This window comes from Periplaneta americana, chromosome 8 (genome assembly GCF_040183065.1).
Source record: "Periplaneta americana isolate PAMFEO1 chromosome 8, P.americana_PAMFEO1_priV1, whole genome shotgun sequence".
In the NCBI taxonomy this organism is placed as follows: Eukaryota; Metazoa; Arthropoda; class Insecta; order Blattodea; family Blattidae; genus Periplaneta; species Periplaneta americana.
In genome coordinates this window covers 88,521,211-88,534,785 of record NC_091124.1, presented here as the reverse complement: position 1 = coordinate 88,534,785, position 13,575 = coordinate 88,521,211, and the positions used below count along the sequence as shown (strand labels likewise).

Sequence of the window (13,575 nt, the reverse complement as noted above, 5' to 3'; positions counted from 1 at the left end):
CTTCCAAATATTGAGATATGCATGCTTTCCTGAGCATCCTACAATAGTAGCTATGTTCGAACAATTATTTGCGGCGCAGTATTTCACCATTTTCTTATTATTTCCCTTCAAGTGTACTTACTGTATATTTATTCGTACTCCTCAATAAGCATGAACTGCTCGCACTCCCGGCGAAGCATCAACTCCCTTTAATGGCGGCCGAACAGCGATTCAATTTTGTACGCGAAACTAGCGCCGTTGGTGTCTCTAGTTATATATTACAAACTCTTTGACCACAGCTATGGAAAGTAACAAATCTTCTCGGAAATTATTAGAGCCAAGGCTCGAAATGGACGTTTTGACGAACCGGAACGTTGTTATCCCTGTTGTTATATTCTATTCTGTAATCTTTGGGTGTAACATACGAAAACTGTTCCTTACTTTCTCTTTCATCTCTAAGCCATTGTAAACAACTAATTTAACACTCTATAGATGATATTACATTATATAGACAAACTTAACATTGAAAATATTTACATCACAAACTTTACAGTGTTAATATTCCTTACTACTATTTTGTTGTAATTGGTGCATGAAAACATTCAGTTTCATACTAGAAATTTCTAATATTTTGATAATAAATTGTACGAGTAATAATTTCAAGCATAAAATAAAATTTAATCTCGTAACAAATTAACATACCAGTATGAATTACATACAATTTTAAAGTGATTTTATAAACAATGACATAAGGATAAAATAAATCAGTAATTTTATTGTACGATTGGTATTAGTCAAAGATTAATATTACTATACTAACATTCCTTGTTCTTTGTTATAAATATGTACAAAGAATGAAGAACGAAAAGTATTAGTTTTAAACAACTGTCGGTAATAATAATAATAATAATAATAATAATAATAATAATAATAATAATAATAATAATAATAATAATGAATTAAATTTAAATTTAGACTTCATTTCTCACAATAAATTTAGTACAACTATCCATAAACAAAGTAACTCGTGAAAGTTTAACAGTATCGGTAACACTGGAACACTCTTATTTAATACAGAATGTTGCAAAAGTTCATTCTCATAATTATTTATCAGAGTCATCCGCAGAAAGAGAGACTGTTAGCATATAATACGACGTCGGACGATAAGCAATAGTTGACAATCGTATTTTAAAAAAGCACATTTACGTGAAACATAGACCTAATTACCATTTTAAGGTAAAGTCAACCCCATTACGAACCAAATTGGCCCAAATGGTGTTGGGAGGTTAAGGTTCCCATCTTCACTGACAATCGGCATTAATGATGGTAGGGATGACAGTCCTACGTGCCTGCAACCTTTGCCCTCAAGGAAATGTCCCTGGTGCTCATTTCTGTTAGTCTCTGAGTGTACCTCAGGGCCATAGTGCGGCTGGAAGGATTAGATCAATGAAGAAATTTATGACACCATCGGGAATCGAAACCGCGATCTTCCAGCTTTGCAGTGTTACGCCTTAACAACGACGCCACCGCGTGCCCCAATTACCATTTGAAGAGTTCGCGAGAAAAACGATGAATGTCACAGTTTTGTTAAGGTTGATGTCATTATCTAATTCAATGGATCACTGCGAAATTTAATGTTGTTATTATGAAAAATGGTAAAAAGGAGAATACAGTAATCCTTTCCTTTATTTTCTATAGAAACAGCACTACATCTTGCAGTTATAGACTCAATTAGATCATTATCTAATCCTTAACAGAAATGTGACATTCATCGTTTTTCCCGCGAACTCTTCAATTTTTATTTGTGGTTATATAATTATTTTGATCTACGATTTTAAAAAGGATACATGTAGACAATAGTGCATGCAATAAAAATTAACATAGTGCACTGTTATCTTCTATTAGATAACATCTGTTTTTTTTTTAAATTTAACAGTGTAACGTCTTACTTTGAATGTTCACTGCAACAACAATAAAAAGAACAACAGCAATAACAATAATAACCAGGCATTTCCATATTGATTTTTTAGAAATATTTACCAATATATTTCTGGAATTAAAATCTTGTGCTGGTGGCACTACGAATATTAATATCATGTCTACCGTACCTATACATAATTCTTTTAAAAATAAGAGTGCATGTCTTCTAGGTTGCAATTCTTAGTGATTACACTGATTACAAAGCAAGTCCTTTGTAGCTGTCTTAATTAAAAATAAAATACAATTTCTGCAAGTGTGAAAATCTCACCAACTGCATTTGTAGTTACTTGACATTCCTTCTGGATGGCATTGTTTATCATTTTTAAATGTTTAAATTGAGTTTCTTCTATCCTTATGAGATATGACATACAGATATCTATATGCAAAACATTTAAAATAATAATAATAGAATGAATCAATTTTAAACAGTTTTCTTTTGAGAATGAACTTTGATTGCACTCTGTATATATTCACCTGAGACTTATTTTACACTTATTGCGTTTGCAAAGATCTCTAGATGAAGTAGGAGAATTTGAAGAAGAAAATAAGAAGAAGAGAATTAACTTCTGGCTGATGATGAAATACATTAAGGTGATTTCGGTTTCTTTGATTTCTTTTTGGTCTTCACAGGTTTGAGTATGTGGATGACGAAAACCTGAAATAAGTGACATAGTTTGATAAGAATACTGAAAAATGAGTTGCTGAGACTATCATAAAGTCTACGAAACATGAACACACATAGAAGTAAAGTCATATGTTATTTGTAGCAGATCAGGCCTACTTGAAAAGAAGAAGTAAAATCAAAAGTTACTACAGAAGAAAGTAAACACCAGGAAATTCTTTACAGACGCCAATGACCGCCATCTCTCACAGAACCTATCTTACAGCGATGAACAGTCTTCCGGAAAATTGTATTCTACTTTACAATTGAAAAAGTGAAAAAAGTAAATATTTTTTATTTACAGCATATGATCCAAATATTGGTCTTCTATCTGAACAGATGATGTTAATTGTTGCGAAGGGAACTAAACTTCAGCCGACCACCAACGCGCTTAACTTTTTATCATTTATAATAGGATTAGCCTTTTTTTTTTTTAACTATCAGAGACCTCGACGCAAGAAATTTCGCCACTTGTCTGTACATAGTTCAATCAGAAATGGGGGAATATAAGAACATCTTCATAAAGACAGCTTGTTGAATTTCCTATAAATTAAAGTCTGTTATTTCAGACTAAGATATTTATCTCATTTATAGGTATCCTACAAACAAAACTCAGCTCGGACTCCTCGCGGCGCGCATGCTATACTCCTCTTACTCCCCTGCAGTAGGTTGAGAGCATGCTGGAAACGGGAGCATACGTCATCTGCGCAAGACAGTCAAGCCCGCTGGTTTCTGCGCACCGAGTTTTCCTTGTTGGATGCCTATAGCAACAACACTAAAGAAATTCTCACTCAGAATACATTCGTTCAGCCTTCTGACCAGTACTAAAATTTGCCTGACATCTGCTGTCAGTACTAGTAGTCGAAAAGCGTGGAATGCCAGATGGGCGAGAGAGAAAGAGAGAGAGAGATTTCGGTCGTGGACATATTTTTTAAAAGCTTTGTAGCGATTGTAAAGAACTTTTCCGTATGTGTTCATACTTACAACGTACAATAAAAAATTTGAAGACAACTTTAATGCACATATGTCTAGCCTATACAGCAATAAGTAGGCCTACTGTAATTAGAGAATAATAACATGTAACAATGATATAAGTACCGGTACCACACAAAATATTTTTGTCATGCAATCTGATAAGGCAACATGTCTTAAATAGTTGCCACTTTTTAATTTTAAAACGTGCATGAATACATGGTAACTACTTCAGTTGTAATGCACTTTAAAATCTTGTTGTCACACAGAAAGTAACATGGTGAATCATACTAACACACTTATTGGTGGGCTTACTAATAAATACGCATATGAGCCTCTGAAAGCAGGCCTAAGTCAAAAAATAAATTGTAAACGAGGATTAAAGTAACAGTTCTGTAAAATACGAACGAAACGAAAAAAACGAAAAATCGAAGGAGAATTGGGAGGAAAATTTAAAAGGTACGCAAAACGCGTCCTTGCAAGGGGTTGGGGGCTGTACAAAACTAAATATGTGAGCTCCAAGCCTGTTGGCCACTAGTCTCACTCCGGGTTACGCTGCTCCCCTGAAGGAGCTCTAGAAAATTTTGAAGGGGAAGCCGAAATTGGACGTAACCTCTTAGGTACCACATACGCGAGGGGGGCTGAGATTGATCAATTGATCACGGAACGGGGCGAGGAGTTGGCTGGTGTTTGCCGTCAGGATGGCAAGACGCCGTCATCTGTTGATCGATGACATCTGTAAAATACAGCGTAAGACAGCAATTTATACCTCCTTTGCACTATGCACTGAGAAGTAATACGAACTAAAATTGAACATTGCATTAAATATAAAGAAATGTATTTTTTACCATGTTAACCCAGAATGTTAAAGACAAGATTTACACCACTCCTGCTTTCAATGGATCATATAATTCCTCAGACTAATAATTTTGTTCAATACGTAAGAGTATACGTGTGGTTATTGCTATATTCACTGGGCAAAGATCTCGAGTAGGCTATCTCTCATCAATCTATTCACCATACGAACCGTGGGCATACCGTAGAGGCAATACGACTTCGTCTATGTATTTATGTAATGTCCTGCAGTGTTCGAACATGAGAGGCAACCAAGACATTACAAACTTCGTCTTATTTCATATGAAAAACTAATCGCAAGATCTGTGCTGAAATCCTTAAGCCAGTGGTCGTCAACTCGATGCCCTGTGACGTCATCTCAGGCAGCTCTGAAGCCCGCTGCGCTCGTGTTTCGCTGCCGCGGGCACAGCGGAGGCTTGCGATGGGGGCAGCTTTTTCGTGATAATAAGTGTTTTTCATAGTGATCAAATGAAACTTAAAGTAATGTGAATGCTTAATACTGGTATTTACATATTTTATGAAAGCAATTGGTTGATAAGTTAGGGATGAAATGAAAGCTGAATAAAACTAAATATACTGCATTTTAAATTTCTACTTTTTCTTTTCATTTCGTTAATGCATGACCATTAGTAAAAATATTTCCTGATATTCTGCAATGCTAATTTTACGAGATTTTTTAGCCTCTTTATTGCGTACTGATTGCTCAATATTATGCACTATGATCTGGGCAGTGCATGAACTGAGAAAATTTTGTAGATTGTAGTCAGATGAATTAGCTAGTTCTGTGGTGGGATTTACTTATTTTCATTAAAGAAAACAATGTTCGTATGTGTATGTGGATCCGAACATGCTCAGTCTGTCGAAAGCTGCTGATGAAGCCTGAGAAATCTGACTAATGGAAAATGTGAATAAAAATCACACAGACTTTTTCCTGCTTTTGTACTGTATATCACCTTCAGTTCATTATCACACTATCAGTCTGTCATTTCTAGCTGAAGCTAAGCAGGAGCACAATCTACATCCACAGTAGATAGGTCTATGATATAGGGAAAAATAAGATAACAGTACTTTCGAAACAGTTCCGAGGAAATCACGGAACGAGTGCCGAGCGCCCTTGCCCGTTTTCAGTCGAGTTGACGATCACTGCCTTAAGCGGTTAAAACATGAAGGGACGGAAGTGAAGGACAGCGAATGTTTTGTAACAAGATGGAACAAACACGACAGACTTCTGCAGAGTGAAATCAGTTCATACCGAACTTCACCAATTCACCATAGAGGTATTCGACAAACTTGAACCGAATATAGCGCCGCCTGTAATGCACACGTATGGTATTGAACTAAGAAATAGTGAAATTGTGGCGGGAAGAATGTGAGTACCTAGAGCAAATCTTTGTATGCCATAAATTCCTCTTACGAAGGTCGTACTGAAAGTCATGAGCAACCCATTGCTATTATTCCAATTCCAACAATGTAACAAAAACGACTGCATGATCGTAATCTACAGACTTTACACTACAGTATGTACCTATTTTATTTCTCGATGCTTTGTATTGACATGTTGTGACGTCACTAGCTTCTTTCACGTGGCCACAGGACTATGATCTAGGCCACAGACAACGTCTGCAAAAGTCCGACAACGATGTTTCGTTTCGTCTTTGTTACAGAGGAAAAATTTGCTGCTGATATTCACCTCAGACTTCAGCATGCATACGGAGATGTGTGCATGGGCGCCAGCAGCGGTAGAAGAAGGATGAAACATTTCAAAGATGGTAACACAAACATCCAAGATAAGCCTCATACATAGGCCTCATAGCGGTCGCCCTCGAACTGCCCCCACGCAACGCAAAAAGAAAAGAGTTGAAGAGTTCTGAAATGCATTCTGACAGTGACGAAGCGTACATTTATAACAAGGGTAGACATCCAAACATTTTTAAATCCCATAAATCACTTCTTAATATAATTAAATTGCATGTAACATATAATTACTTATATGAATATTGTTCTGCACCTCTAAAGTACATATTGCAAAAATCACATTTTTAAATATGGCACTTACCTAAATACGTTTGTTTTAACTCAATACGACGGTATTTCTTCTCTACAAAAACATCAATAATTCTATCTTTCAACTGAGGATTCTTTGACATCACAGACAGTAGTGTCTTCTCAATTGCCAAGAAAGATAAACACGATAGTCGTTCATCCGTCACAGAATTTCGTAAAAATGTTTTAACCCGTTTAAGAGCACTCATACTACGTTCACTTGAAGCAGCTGTTGAGGCAAACAAGACTAAATGCAGAAGCTTTGTCAGAATCAATAGATAATACTTAAATCATTTTTCAGTGCTTGTCTTCGAAAAATGGATATACTGACAATAATTGTGTAACTTTATTTCTTAGTAGCATTCGTAAATCCGACGCTGACAGGTGGGTCATTCCGCCTCAGTCCCTAATAGAGGCAAGTCCCAATCGCAGACATGTAGCGTAATAAGCTCCAAGTGCCCGGAGCTCTTCCTGATTCAGCATCGTGAAACCGACGCTGATAGGTGGACAATTCTGCCTCAGCCCCTGACAGACCAAGGTACCATCCGCAGACGAGTAACCTGATAAACCCCCAGGGCCCGGAGCCCCAAGCCCTTCCTATAGATCTGTCAACATTAGAAACTCGTACTACCCACAAGATTTCGCCCTAGCCTGTTTTTACTATTATAGGTAGGCTTAATAGATGAAATAAGGGCGAGCTGGAGTGTGTTGGTGGAATGATAGAGGAAACGGGAGTACGCCGAGTAAAATTCTCTACAAGGTCGGTTCTGTCCACCACAAACTCCAACACCACATGGCCGGGAATCGAACCCGGGGCGCCTGGATGGAAGACGAGCGTGCTATCACTTGAGCCGCAGGTCGCGGCAACCCGAAGCTTATTGTGCTTTACCACTCTTTTATGTGAAAATGGTGTTTAATGTCCGAATGGTCGCTGTTTGTAGAAATTGTAACTCAGCTACAGGCTAACCTAGACTCAAGGTCTGCTAAAGACCCTCTGGGAGGACTTTCATCCCTCGTGTAGCGTACTACGCCTCCTCAGACTGACGTCATCAGATCTGTATTCCGGTCACAATAGTACATCCAGTTGTATCAACTACTATTGAAATGATGATATGATGATAAATATTTGAAATGGAGAGTGACGATGGATTGATGAAAAGGAACGAGAGAACTGATAGAAAAACGCTCATGAACCTTGGGTTTGTTCATCGTAAATACCATTCCGCCATAACCGAGATATGAATCCGGATCCGCAGTCATCATAAATCAGTGTTCTGCCAACTAAGCTACCAAGGCAAGTAATATACTTGGAATCTCACTATAGACCACACATAGCTTTTGATAGTCTACTGATTTAAAATAACTGATATTTTGATAATAGTGAAATATTATTAGAAGTAATTACGACAATAAATAGCGTGTATTTATAAATGTATGCAAACTCTATTACATACATTATTGTAAGAGGAAAAAAATTATAAATGAAGTCAGATGTCTTTTGAAAATATAAAAGACATAACTGTCTGCAATATGTGAAATGGACGTTTATCTTATGCGCCTTTATGTACATATTATATTTCTTGAATCACTATATACAGTGCGTTCGTAGCTCGGCCGGACCGTTCCGCGGCGGCCTTGGACTGGGTGAAGATTGGCGCGCCTGCCGCCGGAGTTACAAGTAAACGACTGGCAAGTCATGGATACGGAACACTAACTACTCTACTAACATTAGGACATTAGGCTTACCTGCATCGCAACAGATGTTGAAAGTGATGACCTTCAACTCGAACACATTCCCTATATCTCCGAAAACAATTCTGGTTCACTCGCAAAAGTTCATGTTGACTGATTGCCTGTATTTCTTACGTGATGTTGTCCTTCAATTCTTGTAACGTGTGCGGATTTGATGCGTACACTTTATTCTTTAACGTTCCCCATAAATAAAAATAGCATGGAGATAGATCAGGGGAACGAGGTGGCCACAATCATCGGCTAATTATTCTGTCACCAAACACACTTCGCAATTCATGCATAGAATTTGCGGCGGTGTGCGCTGTAGCTGAATCCTGCTGAAATCAACCACGCAATCGTTCATTCCTTGTTAGTTGCGGAAAAAAAGTTATTTGAAATTGAAGTTACATAAACGTGTGAATCAACTGTTGTATCGAAAAATATGGGACCGATAATTCTATTCGCACTCACTGCACACCAAACCCCAACCTTTGCAGCGTGGTGAGGAACTTCATGAATAATATGAGGATTTTCGGTAGCCCAGTATCCATTGTTCTGAGTAGAAACCTGACCGTGAAGATAAAGCCACGCTTCATCAGTGAAGAACGTTAAAAATGGGTCCACGTCGCCATTATGAACGGACTGCACAAACCAACTGCAATAATTTCATCAACCCTACTTACAGAATCTTGTGGTTGTAAAGCATGAACTACAGTTACCCTGTAAGGCTGAAGTTTCAGAAGTTTCGTTGCCACAAAAGCTGACGTATTGGAAATGTTAACCTCTTGTGCTAAACGTCGCAGTGATTTGCGGGATGAGTGCTCTAACCGGGCCCCTACTTCTTTAAGCTTCTCTTCTGTCAGTACACGGCGTTGTTGAACACGTTTCTTGTTCAAAAAAGATCCTGTGCGTCTGACTTTATTGACAAGGTCATGAATAGTTGACCTGCTAGGAATTCGAACACTTGCAAACCGATGTTCAAATTCTCTTCGACACCTTCTTGCAGAAGAGTATTTCACATACGCATCATAGAGAAAACTACGTTGTTCTAAAGTGTACTCAACCATTATTAATATACACTTTATCACCACGAGACAACACAATTTTACTCACAACACGTGCACACACAGACGTCTTTCCCTCACGCCAGATCCAACTCGACTGACTGGCGCGTCAGCAGTAGATACAGCGCTACTCTGGCGGCAGGCGCGCCAATCTTCACCTAGCCCAAGGCCGCCGCGGAACGGTCCGGCCGAGCTACGAATGCGCTGTATAATCAGTGGCGCCTGCAGCCTTTTAAGGGCTCAGATCAACCAGCCGGCTGAAGTCCTCAAGGTCACATACCTAACCAGATGTGGACGATCATTCAACCAGAATGGAGGTATCGTATGGTTGGCACGATGATCTCCTAGTCGTTATAACTGCCTTTCGTAACAGTTAAAGAAAATAGATATAAATAGGATAACTGAGAGAGTCGTCATGGACAAAGAAGCTTTCTCATGAAATCTTGTTCAATGTATGGAACTCTGCCAACCAGCATCGTGATGAATATGAAGAGCTACAGTGAGTAGCGAAATCCAGTTTCGTAAGCCAGCTATAACAGCTGGGGAGGGAGATCGTGCTGTCCACACGTTGCCTCGGTATTGGTTGAATTATTGTTCGATTCTGCTAAGCATATGGACGTCAGGACAGCATTCGGATGGTCGGTCTTAACGTACAGGAACTGTCACAAGTGTTCGATGTGGCTTCCTCTCGTTACACGACACACATCGATGTGATATTGAAGTTTATCCCATACGCACAGTAGCATATTCCTGGTAATGGTCGTAAATGCATCTGTAATGCGATCCTTGAGCTCAACCAAAGTTGCTAATAGTGGTGACACGTACACTACTGTGAGAAGTTCACGAGATCAGCCCTGGTAGGAATGTGGAGTAATGCCAGTCCTACATGCAGGCAACAGCTAGCGTAACGCCACTCTTGCTCGCAGAAAGCGACATAATGACACTCTACTAACTACATCACAGTAACTAATCAACGTGAAACATTCGATCAACTTTTAAAATATAAACTAACAGTGTCAACTTATACAACACACCCACACAGAGATAGTCTCAAACTAGTTGATATTTTCAGCCACAATATAATTAAACTTCATGTGGTGACAGTGATGTCATCTGTGTAGTGCCATAAGGGTCAAACTCATAACAACTTATCTTATCTCTGGTCGGTTCTAGGAAGAGCGGTGTTCCATTCATCAATACCTCCGCGCACTGCACCTAATAAAAATACACCTTGTAGAAACTTTCTCATCAGCTCCCCACAATATGTCTTTTGCACACTTACAGAGAAAAAAAAATCACAGACCGTTAGGTCGGGAGATCTAGGAGGCCACTGTAACATTGCCCAATCAAACGGCGATGGTAGCGATGCACTTCAGCGTGCCAATGGGGCGGCGCTCAATCAAGCTGGAATATGAATTTATTGGAATCCTCAGTCACTTGAGGAAACAACCATTGCTGCAGAATATCGAGGAATGACATACCGGTCACAGTTGTCTCCTTGAAAAAAGGGGCCGTATTCCTTTGATTTAGACACTGCAGCAAACACATGCACTTTTGGAGAATCTCGTTCATGTTGCATTGTCAAACGTAGATTTTCAATACCCCAGATGCGTACATTATGGCGATTAACTTTGCCACTCAAGTGAAATGTGGTCTCGACATTAAACAACCACACCTGTAGAGTAACGGTCAGCGCGTCTGGCCGCGAAACCAGGTGGCCCGGGTTCGAATCCCGGTTGGGACAAATTACCTGGTTGAGGCTTTTTCCGGGGTTTTCCCTCAACCCAATACGAGCAAATGCTGGGTAACTTTCGGTGCTAGACCCCGGACTCATTTCACCGGCATTCTCATCTTCATTTCATTCAGACGCTAAATAACCTTAGATGTTGATACAGCGTCGTAAAATAACCCAATAAAATAAAAATAAACACTAGAAGGTCCTCAAAACCGACATTCTCCTCCATAGCGGCCTGCATGGAATCACAAAATTCATATCGTTTGACAAAGTCTTTCGGTTTTAGCCTTTCCAGTAACTGTATGCTATATGGCTTCATTCGCAATCCGATTCACAAAATTTTCCATGCAGTCGGTTGCGGAATATCAACTTCCCGACTGGCGCGGTATGTTGATTTCTGAGGGCTGCGAATGAAACTCGCTCTCACTTGCGCCACTGTTTTATTAGAAACGCTTGAGCGTCCACTGCTTTTACCTTCATTCACGATACCAGTTGCGTTAAATTGACGATGCCATGGCAGAATGTTCCAGGATATTGACTCCGGAACGCACGCTGTACGGTAACAAAGGAAAATGACTTCTCACATTCCAAAACTGCGAACGCTTTGTGCTGCATAGACACAATTTTGCCAGAGTTGCAACAACGGAAAAGTAAACTTGCCGTATTCATAGACATTCTTAGCGCGGGCTTCCGGTGGATGATCAGCGAAACTAACGTTTTTCATATTCATAAACCAATGTTAGCGATATGAATAATTCGTCCCTCCTCTGGCAAAGTCGGGGCTAGTTTAGCACGCTCGTAGCGGGGCTAGCGAAATGTCTATGAATAGCACCCTCAGAGTTTTTCTTTCGATTCATGATTAGCACAAACATATTGCATCCATAATTTTCGCAGATATTTGACTTAAAACCTGATGAATCGTTTGTAATTGCCTGTACTCGTACAATCCGTTACTCAACAATGCTTGCTTTCAGCTATACACCAGTGGCGGTGCGCCCATGAGGACTGCTGAGCTGCAGGCCTACCTAAGGGGCAATGCACAAGGGGAAGACGTGGCTCGGACATCGGGCGGAGGCATGATGCCTTTTCGAGTCTCTCCCAAATGTATCAATGCACACAGAGAGGACGGGGTGGAGGCGCGCCACTCCGAAGCCTGCGCTGCGTCTCATTCCAGTCACGAGCGACCTTTCAAAGCGACAAGTGGGTCTGACTTCATAACAAAATGCGCGACAATTTTGAATTCAATATTCAATTTTGTGAAGAGATTGAAAGATATCCACCATTATATGACTTGAATCACTCAGATTATTGTAACAGAAGTGTACAGGACAAAGCATGGCAAACGATCTCAAGAAAATTAAACGAAGCAGGTAAGTTTATTAATAATTTATTACTAGTTTCATTGCACACAAAGCATGAATTTGTGTGTGTGTTTTTTTTTAGCAGAAACATCACAAAATGCAAATGTTTAATCCACGCAATATCTATCTTGTAATGGGATGAGAGCGCGCTCTTTGAAGTATTTGCAAAGATATTTCCTGATGTATTGCGGAGTTAGTCTTCTTGGTTGTGGTACGTTCATGGAGTTATCTATTATAACATTGTCATTACGGGGTCTTGAAAATGTTCCATCATACTTCCTTATGACATTGTGCAACACGCACATTGCTTGGATGACAACAAATGGAGGTAGTCAGCAGTGGCGTATAGTGGTTAAAGGGTTTGGGCTACCACTGACCCTATTATTACACAAAATATATTTTAAAATCCCTATAATAAAATTCCTTACATATTTATGTGAATTCCAGACGTCTTGATTGGGACGAAAATACGTTGATGACTCCGTCCTTGAAATTACAGTTGGGCTACTTGCAAAGTTTCTATAGAAATGACTTTTCAATGGATATTAGTGCCAAGCTGGATAAACGTTCTTGTGTATGAGTTGATCTACAGTAGGATTTTATTCTCTTCAACGCAGAAAATGTTCTTTCTGCCGATGCTGACGTAGCTGGTATTGTCACAATTAATGTTGCCAATTTAAGGACTTCAGGAATAACTTGGTTCAGCTGGTTTTCATATATGGCAGATAATATTTCATGGATAGGTTTGTTCGAAAAATCAAAGACTTCTGCTGAATATATTACACTTAATTCATTTTTCAAACGCACTTGATCAAAGTGACTGTTATAGGACTGAAATAATTTGTTTAGTGCCTCATTCGGGAAGTTTTCTCTATAAGAAGAAAATTTTTGAGAATCTAGAAGATGTGTGAACTGAAGCTTTCCATAATCAGAAAATCTGTCAGTAATTTCCATGTGCATACGATCTAGTATGCTGTAGTACAGCTGCCTGTATTTCAATTCATCATCTCCTTTTCTTCGCTTTAATGGTGGTTCCATTGTATTGGCTGAAGAATTTTCATTTTCCATATTACTCCATATGGACGGAAACCCACTACGTCTGAACTCGGATATAGTATTTTTTTTGTTTAACTTTGATACCTCTTGCAAGTAGTATGCTATGTCTAGACTTTTTGTCTGAAGAATATTGTAGAG

At 39.2% G+C, this 13,575-nt stretch overlaps 1 protein-coding gene across 10 annotated transcripts in view; it reads right to left on the bottom strand.

The window, feature by feature from the left end:
- Positions 1 to 642: 642 nt before the first annotated feature.
- The window catches only part of alph (protein phosphatase alphabet), a 142,071-nt gene continuing 129,138 nt past the window's right edge, over positions 643 to 13,575 (bottom strand). For all 10 annotated transcript variants that reach the window (XM_069833229.1, XM_069833230.1, XM_069833223.1 and 7 more), the window contains one exon: positions 643 to 2,614. Coding sequence is in view for 2 of the 10 variants with exons in the window: in XM_069833232.1 (XP_069689333.1) it covers positions 2,546 to 2,614 (69 nt within the window). In the remaining 8 variants the exon portion in view is untranslated. The remainder of the gene's footprint in view (positions 2,615 to 13,575) is intronic.